Source organism: Primulina tabacum, chromosome 3 (assembly GCF_025594145.1).
Source record: "Primulina tabacum isolate GXHZ01 chromosome 3, ASM2559414v2, whole genome shotgun sequence".
Classification (NCBI taxonomy): domain Eukaryota; kingdom Viridiplantae; phylum Streptophyta; class Magnoliopsida; order Lamiales; family Gesneriaceae; genus Primulina; species Primulina tabacum.
This window is the reverse complement of record NC_134552.1, coordinates 40442597-40455433: the sequence shown is the minus strand read 5'-3', so window position 1 is coordinate 40455433 and position 12837 is coordinate 40442597. Positions and strand designations below refer to the sequence as shown.

At 38.5% G+C, this 12837-nt stretch overlaps 1 protein-coding gene and 1 long non-coding RNA gene across 4 annotated transcripts in view; both read right to left on the bottom strand.

The window, feature by feature from the left end:
• Positions 1–12837, bottom strand: part of LOC142539130 (uncharacterized) — a 100307-nt gene that overhangs the window by 78051 nt on the left and 9419 nt on the right. The gene's annotated exons all lie outside the window — the stretch shown is intronic.
• LOC142541073 (putative ADP-ribosylation factor GTPase-activating protein AGD15) lies at positions 4551–8594 on the bottom strand. 3 transcript variants are annotated; one of them, XM_075647617.1, is made up of 10 exons: positions 8374–8592; positions 8172–8300; positions 7601–7659; positions 7424–7514; positions 6723–6777; positions 6408–6498; positions 6135–6327; positions 5382–5544; positions 5083–5178; positions 4551–4772 (listed from the first exon to the last, which is right to left on the bottom strand). In XM_075647617.1, coding segments are annotated over exons 2-9 (705 nt in total). In that variant the 5' UTR covers positions 8223–8300; positions 8374–8592; the 3' UTR covers positions 4551–4772; positions 5083–5176. The 3 variants fall into 3 exon arrangements, with proteins under 3 accessions (XP_075503732.1, XP_075503730.1, XP_075503729.1); XM_075647615.1 differs by having other exon boundaries at positions 5083–5193; positions 8172–8594; XM_075647614.1 differs by having other exon boundaries at positions 8172–8592.

Below are 12837 nucleotides of genomic sequence, written 5' to 3'. Positions count from 1 at the left end.
TTGTACAAGCAAACTTGTCTTTTCTTGGTTTTGTGTTAAGTTCACAGGGGATACAAGTGGATGAAGACAAAGTCAGTGCTATTCGAGATTGGCCAACGCCTACTACTGTTGGTCAAGTCCGAAGCTTTCATGACCTTGCAAGCTTCTATAGGAGGTTTGTAAAGGATTTTAGCATACTGGCAGCACCAATGACGGCGGTGATCAAGAAGAACGTTCCATTCCATTGGGGCGAGGAGCAAGAGAAGCCCTTTAATATTATTAAGCAAAAACTAATTAATGTTCCTTTACTTGTTTTGCCTGACTTTGCTAATATCATTGAAATTGAATGTGATGCTTCATGTGTAGGTGTTGGTGGAGTTTTGATGCAAGGAGGACGTCCGGTGGCATACTTTAGTGAGAAGCTCAATGGAGCAGCGCTGAACTATCCGACGTATGACAAGGAGTTGTACGCACTTGTGAGGACACTAGAGACTTGGCAGCACTACTTGAGACCTAGGGAGTTTGTGATTCATACGGATCATGAATCCTTAAAGCATCTTAAGGGACAGCAGAAGTTGAACAAGAGACATGCCAAATGGGTGACATTTGTAGAGACATTCCCCTACATGATCAAATATAAGCAAGGTAAGGAAAACATAGTGGCCGACACACTATCACGAAGGTACATACGTTTATCTACCTTGGAGTCTAAAATTTTGGGGTTTGAGCATGTCAAGGAGTTATATGTGCTAGATGAGGATTTTAAAAGTGTCTTTGAAACATGTATGCATGGTCCACATGACAAATTTTATTTGCATCATGGTTTCTTGTTTAGTGAATATAGGTTGTGCATCCCTAAATTATCAATTCGTGAATTACTTGTTAGGGAGGCACATGGGGGTGGTTTGATGGGATACTTTGGTGTGGCTAAAACTTTGAGTTCTTTGAATGAACGTTTCTATTGGCCACATATGAAGCGTTATGTTGAGTGTGTGTGTGATAAGTGCATAACTTGTAGACAAGCTAAGTCTAGGACACAACCGCATGGATTGTACACCCCGCTTCCTGTTCCTAGCGAGCCTTGGATTGATATATCTATGGATTTTGTTTTGGGACTGCCTAGGACTAAGAAGGGGAGGGATTCGATATTTGTCGTTGTTGACAGATTTTCTAAAATGGCGCATTTTATTGCTTGTCACAAAACTGATGATGCTTCTAACATTGCGTATTTGTTCTTTAGAGAAGTCGTTAGGTTGCACGGTATGCCTAGGACTATTGTTTCTGACCGTGATGTTAAATTCTTGAGTTACTTTTGGAAAACATTGTGGGCTAAGCTTGACACAAAATTGTTGTTTTCTACTACTTGTCATTCTCAAACGGATGGACAAACTGAAGTTGTTAATAAAACTTTAGGAACACTTTTGCGTGCTATTCTTAAAAAGAACGTAAGGAATTGGGAAGAATGTTTACCATTTGTTGAGTTTTCTTATAATCGTTGCGTGCATTCTACTACAAATTATTCGCCGTTTGAAATTGTGTATGGTTTTAATCATTTGACTCCGTTGGATTTGATGTCTTTACTTGTGAGTGAAGGTTAAACATGGATGGAAAAAATAAGGCTGAATTTGTTTGGGGTTTTCATGAAAAGGCCAAGGCCAACATAGAGAAGAAAAATGAGCAATATACCAAGCAAGCCAACAAAGAGAAGAAGAAGGTGGTTTTTCAGAAGGGAGATTGGGTGTGGCTACACCTGTGGAAGGAAAGGTTCTCCAAGAAGCGGCATTAAAAGCTATTACCTAGGGTGATGGACCATTTCAAGTCCTTGAAAGGATCAATGACAACGCCTACAAACTCATGTTAGTGATTTGTCGTTATTTGATGTAGGTGATGAACAAGATTTGAGGACAAATTCTTTTCAAGAAGGGGAGGATGATACGAATCATGGTAGGACAAGCCCCGAGGAAAGCATGGGATTCATTAGGGCTGCCTGAGGGACCAATCACGAGGGGAGGACTGAAGAAATTCAAGGAAGCATTGAATGGATTTATGAGCAATCAAGAAGGGATTACAAGAAAGATGCAAAGTGCCAAAAGGTTCGTGATGCATGGGAGTGAGTTTGGAAGCCATAAGAACATTATTCATGTGACAAATGAGGAGGAGACCAGAAGCTTCGGCATCCAGTAGTCAAGTCTTACCGCCCGAGCGCCACCCTTACTGTCCAAGGAAGAATTCCAGATCACCTCACACAAGAGCGGTCATATTTTACTGCCCGAGCGCCAAATGTCCAGAACCCTCGGCGCTCGAGCGGTAAGATCCTACCGCCCGAGCGCGTCTGCTGCGAGAAGAAGATTTAGTTTCCTTGTTAAGAATCTTAGTTATCTTGGTAACTTGATTTTGAGTATCTTTTTTATTTGTAAACATTATATGCATGAATTTTGAACATTATTTTCAGATTATTGAATTGATTGTTCTTGGGTTTTCTCTCAAACAACCCAAAAGCTTCTTGCTTTGCATTTAAAAATCAAACTTATCAAAGTTTTTACTTTCTGGCGTTTGTCGATCGTTCTTACGTGGATTGTCAAGGGATTGTTCTTTGAAGGTTCGTTCGAGTTTAGGTTGTTCTCTTTGTGATTATTTGTTACTAAGTTTTTCATTGTTTAGAAGTGGAAATCACGCACACAATTGATTCAAAAGATCGGGACACAACACGAATCTCTTTTAACGTTATTGAATTGAGGGCGCGGTTCGAATAATCGTGTTTGCTTTTTGTTCGTACAAGGATTCACATCACCACGTATCTTCTTTCTCGCATCTTTTACGTCATATATCTGCTGAAATGCATGCCATGTATGTAGGTTTTATAGACATTGCATGCTTTAACGTTTTTGCCATTCGGTTTAATAAAATTTCACATGTTCTTGCCCATTCTCACGTTTTTCTTGAACTTTTGTGTAAGGGGGCTGCTGCTCTACGTTTTTGGAGACCAATATGTCGAGCTCTTTGGTGGTTAAGATTGAGTGGGATGCAGTTTAGGTGAAGACCGAAGGGATGCACCTAGGCGGCTAGGGTTTCGAACCATTTTGGTGAAGGGTAGAGTAGGCTCGGCTGTGGGAGGGCTGAACCATGCTAGGTTGGTCCAGGATGGCTTAGACGTGGGCTAGGAAGGGTTGGATCGAGCGTCGTTTGGCTCGGTCGAGGGTGTGGTGACTTGTAGCCTCGTAGGAAGAAAAATTAGATATGGAATTCTTGACACAGGCTTAGCGCCGCGGCGCTGATCTTGGAGCGCCGTAGCGCTGAAGTTCCACACTTGGCAGTGCCGCGGCGCTGGGATGCAGCGCCTAGGCGTTGGTGCGAGGAGGGACATTAAACTTTAGTTTTAGCACGATGGTCTTGATTGAGCTGGTTTCGTGGGTTATAAAAGGTCCGAAATAAGTGGTTTAGAGGCTGATCATGTAGGTTCGAGTCGTGGTTTGAGTCGAAAAAATTGGTTAAGTTTACGGGTTGATTTGGGTTAAAACTGGGATCAAGTTTTAAAACGAATCGTGTAAATTTTGGATCGGGCTTGAGTTTACGTCTAAGGAATGTTTATAATATGTTTTATGGAGTTTGACAAACTTCGGGTCGAAATGTTGAGGTACAAAGGTAAAACAGTCATTTTAGGTTTCCAGGGGCAAAATGATTATTTTGCACCTTGGTCGAATTTTTAGTCTTGGCAGCGCCCTAAACACGATTTTTTTTCATGTTTTTAAACTTTTATGTATCATGTACTTGATTTTTACGTAAATACGTTGCATGCTTGGTTTCAAGGAAAATTTACGTATATGCATGATTTTATTAAGTGATGAATATGATGATATGTTTTGAATGATGGGAGTTTGTTGTGGCTAATACGATGACATGATGACATGTAAGGCAAAGGCTCAATGGAGGGGTAATGTTGTCGCTGACGTCCCCGCCGCCGGGTACCGCGGTTACACGTAGATGGATCCATCGACTGACATAATGATACGAAAGTCACAAATAATGAACGTAATTCAATTAAAAGAAATGATTACGTTCACTTTTACGCTTTAAAGATCATGAACTGTATTTTTATTACGATACTTTTCATTGTTGCCTGCATGTATATGTACTTGGTATTAACGTTACAGGTGTGTTGAGTCTTTAGACTCACTAGGTGTAAATGATACAGGTGAGCATGTTGATGAAGAGGCTGGAGGTGCCGAATTCTGAGTAGGCAGACCTGGATGTGCGCACATGACCCGAGGAGCATATTTTCTGCACACCACGTTTTTATGAGTTTTTGAGTAGACATGTTCTGTTTTGTGAGTTGGTTATGATATGTTGATCAATTCAGGATTTTTGCTCGTATTAAGTTTACACGATTGATGGCCATGTTGGCAAACTTTAAACTGCAGTATTTTATTTGTTATTTGATTACGATTATTTTTAAAAGACGTATCTTTCAACAATCCTGCGTGCATGCTTTTAAACGAGATTTTCGTGTATTAGCTTTAAAAAAATAGTAGCATTTTTAAGTAGTAGACGTTTCATAAGCTTTCTTCTAGGAATAAATCAAGATTATGAATTTATATACCAAGAAAAATTGTTATTCTGTGGTTGAATCCATGTATAATACAAGCTAATGCAGAAAACTATAAAAACTAAATATTCAGTACAATGGTCCTTGCAGAGTGCCTTAATGTACAGATGATGACTTGGTATAATTTATCAATCAGCAAAGAGAACCAGGGTGAAGTTTTAAGGTCCAAATATGTTTGTTGATCGAGCACCTGTATCATAAAACCATGATAAAAGAAGAAAATCAAACCTCTAGTTTTTGTTGTTTGATCATATCATCACATTCAAAGAAAGATATCCAGGACAATCACGTTATATGGTGTATTTTGCCTATGTTGTAACAAGGACTCTGTATCTAAGGTTAACTAAAGTATTATGATCACCTTAAAAAATAGCAGAATATACAAAACTAGAACAGTCTTGCAAATTGTGGTGAACATTGTGGAGAAGTATTCTTTGTCGAATTTGCGCCGTGAATTCTACAAGGTACGCAACATTCGACCAATGGAGAGAATGTCATACCTTTACCATAGGGTCACTCTTCCAACATTTGTCTACATGAACTAAATTCTGTTTGCATGGAGATTAAGACACTCAACTCCATTGATGCATCAATTCCTGGAACAAAAATTTCTGTAAATGTACATGTATAGAGTCCTAGTAACCTTCAAGAAATGGAAACTTATGCAATCATGTGCATGCTAAAACTTATAAATTGTGCAGTTTTCCTTGTCATCTTATTTTTCTAAAACCGGTGTATGATCTTGAGATATTCTTGAAAGCTAGCAGAATTACAAAAGTATTTTACAGAGTGTTCTTACACTCAAAAGTAGCCCAGCGTGATGGAGGTACAACAGTTCGATCTTGTGTTGATTCCGAGACATAGAGCAGGCTGAAGAGATCTTGCGTAACCTCAGTATTAGGTTCGGAAGTGATCACCGTTGGTGGAATTGGTATGACATCAGACATCAAATCTAAAGAAGCCTGTTGAGGTGGAGATTTTGATATCGTTTTCTTGGCAATTTAACAAATTGAACTCAATACGAGGCTGTGTAATTATGGAATGCCACCTATTTCCTGTGTCTTTGTATATGAGGTACAGTCCCTTGCAAGGGGATTCCGTATCTCAGTTTTCAGCTTCATGTCTGACATTTATAGTGTATTGTAGTACATACACACAAATCATACCCCAAATACGTTACAATAGTCCGAGATAAGTTTCCCCCTACGTGGTCATCCTAGTCATCATGTGAATTATTTTTGTACCCAAAACTTTATCTTATATCTGATTCATTGTGGTTTCTCCGCGCTCATAGGTCATGCATTTTGTTGTTTTCTATAATCTAAATTCAAGAATAAGATCCCATCACTAGAATTTCTACTTGCTGCAACGTATAAAAGCATAAATAGTTCTTATACCAGAAAGTAGATCCAAGAGTTGATTAAATACGAAGTATGAAAATAAACTATCAATTCAGTATTAAGAGAGATTCACAGGATTAACAAAGATCTAGAAATGCACAGTGAATTCCTTTCAGGTAGATATTCATTAGAGCAAATGATTAAAAGACTACCCCACGAGTTCGTGTTGTAGGAGGAACTTGTGACACGTGGTTAGTGAAAGCTTCATCTCCCAAAGAGTATTTTCTGGCTTTCTTTGGAATTCCGGATAAGGTGAGACATAAAGATTTTTCACAACTCTGTTCAGTATTGACCACTTCTGATGGTGACATGGCTGTCTTTGAAGCCCATCTTTTATCCACATACCTGGAATGGAAATAAAATTTACCAAATAGAACCTAAAGCTAAGAACCTACGCTGTCCAAAACATTTGCAGATGAACTTACTTGGCAAGAATAAAGTTGTCAATTGGAGTTCTCTCAAAGTTTGGAGGTAGTTCTGCTTCCCAATAATTATTGGACTTCTCATTTCCTATCACTACACAGAATAAAAGGATTGAGAATTCTTGAAATAGAGGCCCAATTGCCAACAAGAGGCAAACATCTAAAGTGTAAAAAACAATATCCTCCCACTTCCCATCCAGTTCCCAACCTAGTGAAATATGTCAATACCATAAAAAGGTTGCCACAGGACCAAGTCTTTCATCGACATACAAAATGTGAGGTTTTACTTCCTAAAGGAGTGGTCTCAAGAAAACTTACTTTGCATAAAAACAACCTGCTCTGGAAGCCATGTATCCAAAGTTGTAGATCTTACCTATTATTCCAAGAAAAAGACAAAAAAAGAAAGAATCAGGAAATGAAGATGCTATATTACAAACTTAAAACAGTCAAAAGTTGTTGGAGCTGAAATAAACACGCCCAATCCTGTTAAAAATCAAATAAATGGAGACGTCAAAATGACATGAATTACAACAACTTTGTCCCTCCACTGGATCAGAAGGCAGAACTACTGTAGTTATGTTGCAAACAGCAGAGCTCTGAGGAGGCTATTGACTAAATACCCTGGAATTGTTACTAATTGACTGTGCTTTCATTGGAACAGCTTGAGTGAGGATTGCGAACAAGTTTGAAGCCATCGATTTCACTTGAGCATAAAGTTTCCTAGCAGTCTATTAAGCCAACAAGATTGTAATATCAAATCGCCGGACACATACGTCACACTTAAAATCTCATTGTCAATGGTCAAGGTTAGCATCGCAATACATAATAAGCGAGATCAAGTAAACAAAGGTGCCAAAAACACAAGGAATCACCAAACAAACAGAAACATAGGTAAATGTAAATGGAAATTACTAGGAAACAATATCCTTTAAAATCACCTGCATCTGTAGTTATCTATTTCATAAACCACTTTTTACGTTTTGAATAAAGGGAGATCGACAGGTTGAATACAAACAAACCTTTGAGATGTGTACTCCTAAACTTCGATGAATTCCCGAGCACTGCATGCATATAAATATTCCAAGGTTGATACTTGCCCATCGTGGGGCCCTGAAATACAAGTCCCAATAATTTTTATTGGAATTATATCAAACAAACCAGCTAGATGTCGACAAACTATGAACAAATGATCTTACTTGCTCAGGCAGTCTGCACATTGCCTGTTTTCTGGCAGCCTAAGAAGACCTTCCAAGATCTAAAATAATGTATCGACACAGTGAAAAACAATATCAATCTCCTTGGAACAGAAATGTAAAAGAATGAGAATCAGTTCCAAAATTTGGTAAATCGACAAAGACAGCGTATTATTAATCCAACTGAAATTCATTCAAATATAACATGAGTGAGGCAAATTATAGCCAATTTACGCATAACATACGCACCAAGACCCTATTCTTACTCCTGACTTTTTCTTGATTCAAGGCAATTTGCCAGCTAAAGAAATTGTATAAGAAATTCATTTTAATCAACGTTGTGCCTCCTTTTGCTCCATTCCCTCACACATGTAAGATGCAAATCATCATCGGAACCAGAGTAATTCCAGAAATTTATCCTCTTGCGAGATGGGAACTACGAATAGAATGTAATAAAAAAAATAGCTGCAGAATTCGCTCGCAAAACATAAGAATGAAGGGAACGCCTACGTCAATGAGAACCCAAATCACCACGTACAGAGATATATACATTAACCCGAATTTATGTCGTTACCTTTGCATGCTTGGCATTAAGCTCCTTGGAAACAGACGCCTTTTCATTCATGGCTTCCGAAACAGAGATAGAGAAAAGGGGAGGTTCGTTTCTCTTAAGGGTTCTCTGTCTCTGTACTTTTTTTTCTCTCTGAATTTGGAAATTTGAGGAAGATGAATGAATGCAATAAGGTAGCAAGAGCAAATATGATGAATGGCTTAACTGATTCCAAGGATGGTATGAAGCTATCATCGTACGCTTCCTTAAACTGCGCTACGAGTACAAATCTTTGCGCCCATTATTGCTGCCTAATGCCCTTCACAACTACGGATGACGATTCCTCCGTGACCTGAAATGGGGCGGGTTTGAGAACTCAATTTCGAGTTTGAATTTCGATTTCGAGATTTTTTAATTTTCGAAATAGATCCGGATGGACACGAGGATACTGTATTCATTCTGGAGCTCATCTCGATAATAATAATTGAAAAAAAATTAATCTTGGTTTCTAATATATAATTTATTTCTTAAAAATTTAATTTACTAATTGATAAAATTTGTGAAATATAATTTTTTATTAATAAGATTGTGTGAAGTAATGAATAAGAGTTTTGTCTTTCTAGATATGATATTTATTTAATGATATGATATCATTGTTTAAAAAGGGTTTATTTCTAATAAAATTTTTGATTTTTATATATTGTAGGATTTCTTTTGAAGATAAATCTGTTAGAGTAGGTGTCCGTCGAGCCAAGTATTGGCCGAGAGTTCACATTGAAACTCTATGTATAAGCAATCTTTATTTTAATAATATTTGAAATTATTGCTTTGACACATCTTTATCTATATACCCATACTTGTTGCATAGATAAAGTATTTGAATATACAAATAGTACAAAGAATATGAGATGCTCATATGATGAGTATCATGAAACTCATATTTGGAATACTGTATTGTGAAGGACCTAAAACTCCTTTCTTGAAAATTTGCGGAAAATTAAAAATTTTCTTTTTAAAAGAACTTAAATGGCCTCATTTATAAAATCACTGGTGAATCAAGTTCAATATTTCAAAATATTGCAGCGGAAGAAAATCAAAGTTTTGCCAACAACAACGATTTAAAAATATCCAACAACTGATAAAAATTGTTTGCGAAGAAAATAACAACTGCTGTTCTGAGGTCCTCGGGTGCCACTACTGCCGACCCAAGCTGGCTCACTGGTCCCCGCCCTCGGCCCTGGCCTCATCAGTACCTACAACAATCAATTCTAGTGAGCCTAAAGACTCAGCATGCATAAATCGCAGGTAACGAGTAAAAATCTGAATTTAAAATATGCATGTGATAAAATATCCTGTCCTGAGGCATACTGAAAATAATCTGTACTGAGCAATTATAATACGTGCATGACTGAACTGGAAGTCACTGTAAAAATATTTGCTCCTTGGAGCCTGTACTGAAATAACTGATAAAATTTTCTGTTGAGATTATGTTTTACGCCTATGGCCACTGCACTAAGCTGAACTGATCGGTAACTGGCTACCGGGGAGGCTGAAACTGAACTGAGCTGGCCGGTCACTGGCGACCGGGTGGTACCATACTGAACTGATCGGTCACTGGCGACCGTATAAAATAACACTCCCACATAGTGAATGAACCACAAGACATATCGCATAAATCTCAAAAATAATCATTTTCTATTTAATGCACGTAAAATAATTAAGTGGCATAATGAAAAATCCTGTAATTTTACCAACTGGATTGGATTGGATCGTTCCCAGGCTCGCTGCAACCTAACTGTGCCATGAAAAATATGCAATAGCTTAAACATGACCAACTATGCAATTTACGTTCAAAAGATGCGACTATGACGCCTAATAACTTCGCATTTAATCATGACTCCGAGCCAACCTGAACCGACACTGAACCGACGTATAGTCATGATTAAAATACGCTGAAAAATCATAAAATAATGTTCCTAAAATGATAGGGTCGAAATCTAGGTGGAATGGAGGCCAAAACACGAAACGCTCTTTCGAGAGTCAATTTGGCACATTGCACCGTAAATTCTCGTACGACCTCAAAAATGATCCAAATGACGAACGGTCGAAAACATGACCTTCCTAACTCAATGAGGCACTGTCCAGTCCAAGGCCATGGGCTAAAAGCCAACCAAGAACTCAAACGACGCTTCTGAACAGCAGCATACTTGCTGTCAAAAAATACAGCAGCTGCGCACTACAAGACTTGCGTTGGTTTCGAGACTATCGGCCATTAGGGGCGTGAACCACCAACCAGAGACTCTTACCAACATCCCAAAGAATGATTTGAACCATGGCTAAGGGCCCTAGGCCAGCCACAATCCGCATCACACCAAATCTTAACCGAAGGGTCCAACCGAGAGCAACGTGCATGCGTGTGTAGTGTTTATGCTATGATCGATGTCTTGCGTCGTTCCAGTGGCCATTTGATTGACCATGGCACGATCTAGACATCTAGGAGCATGATATGAACCGTGGCTAAGGGTCATAGGCCAACCAAGATCCATACCAAGCAACAAATGAACGAAATCAAAAGCTGAACAAATGAAGAAGCCGAATGGGGAAAGGGGCTGTTTTCACGTTTTGATTAAAAACCGAGGGGCCATGGACCAAGCCACCAAAAGGGCAACTAAGTTACGACTTAGACATGCTAGGGAAGTGATCCAACCATGGCTATAGGCCCTTGGGGCAGCCAAGATCAGATCCTTCCTCCTTGACATCCAAACTGAATTTTCGAATCACATTTCTGCACCTATGGGGAACTTGCTGTCATTTCGGTTTTCCAGCAAGCATGGGGCTGGTTTGGATGGACCAACATGGTCCTAATGCATCCTACTACATGTATACAAGCCGCCTTGGGAGCCTGGAGTCGATCCAATACCTGAAACTCACAAACCAAAAGAAATCGTGAAGCTTGCCATGAAGAGCCGAAATTCTGCATGTGTGTTCCAAAATATTTTGACATGTATCTCGGTTTTTGCTTGCTAAAACATGATCATGTACTGAAAAATAAATGATAATATGACTTGATTGAGGTTTGAAAGAAATCTAGACATGCCTGGTTTCGTTTCGAAAGAAAACGAAAAGAAGAGACGAGACGGCGCGGAGGAGACGGAGTGGCTTGCTTCTCTACCTTTCTTGGCTCTCGATTTTTCTCCCTTTCTCCCTAGCTGTTATTCAAGTTTTTTCTACTGAAAAGGGGTCTTATTTTCGGTGGAGGTGGAGGGGGGAGTGATGGTTATGAAGGTGAGGAGAAGGGTGCACAAAAATAGGATCATATCAAGACCAAGTCTTCATGCATTTGAATTTTGAATTTTGAATTGCTATCAAATGATCTCTTGGGTGGTTCTACACTATAGTGGCCGATTTTATCATGCCAAACAAGGGTTAGGATAGTGGTCTAGTATTAATTAATTAAGGTGGAAAAATAGCTAAAAGAATTAGCATGCTAATCAACCAAGAATGGGTCAAAGGTGAGTTGGCAAGTCCTAGTTTGTTCTTCTAGGGGTGTGGCCGAAAATGCATGATAAATGGTAGGGGGAAAATTGATTATCTAGTAATTTAATAACCCTTAAAAGCCTTACTAATCCTTTAATTAATTTAGTGAACTAACCCCTTAATTAAGTAACTTAAATGAGCTCATTTCTTAATCACCTCCAATAATTTAAATTAAAATCCTCAACTAACTTAAATAATTCCTTAAACTTCTTTTTTTTAACTTAAATGAACTTACTTGCTAGCTAAATTAACTTCTGGAAATATTTCTCAAATCTTAAATTCTATCTCAAAACTCCAACTCCAGTCCGGCCTCACTGAAATAACTGAAATGCTAAAAATCAAACTACTGAACTGAAATAATGAATAATTAACTTCAAATAAATGCATTTAAAATAATCATGCAATGAAGTCAATTAAATTTAAAAATCTAGAATTATGCATGACTTATACGTCTACTGATTTACGGGTTCTACATGTATATTCTAAACAGTTCTTAGTCGATTCAGCCGCTGCTAAGATGGATAAAGGCCGCTCGAGTTTGAGACTAGTATCTGCGATGTGAGTACCATGTTTCATTGGTAGGGGACATTGTGATGTCCGAGCATGCAGATATGTGCTCCTTGTAGAGTGCACTGAACAACCCTCCATAAAAAACTTTCCAAGTGGTTCTCATTTATCGAGTGAAAACGTCCTAGTTTATGTTTGTGGACCATTAGTCCTCATGACCTGTGACAACATTGAGACTCTATATGCTAGAATTACACTTTGACTTGTTTACCAACTCATATGAGGTCATCTGGTGGCAAGGTTGGATGTTTTGTTGAAACATATAGGAGTCGATGCATTGTAGTCGGTGATTCACCACTTACCTTCGGGTATGGATATCCTATGTGATCTCATGTGTATGTAGTTTGAAATCTCTGATTAGAGGCTGGTGGTAGTTAAGAAAGGGGTTTCTTAGATTACATCATCGATGCAACTACGACATGACACAAAGTATCGATTCTTTTACAACTCTTGATATACTAATAATTGTCGAATCGGTCGGGATATATGAGATGAAGGGACCGTACTGTACGCTAACCATAATGTAATGGTTCTTGCAGGCAATATCATTTGATACCTAGGGAATCATGTAAGCGATGCTTCTAAG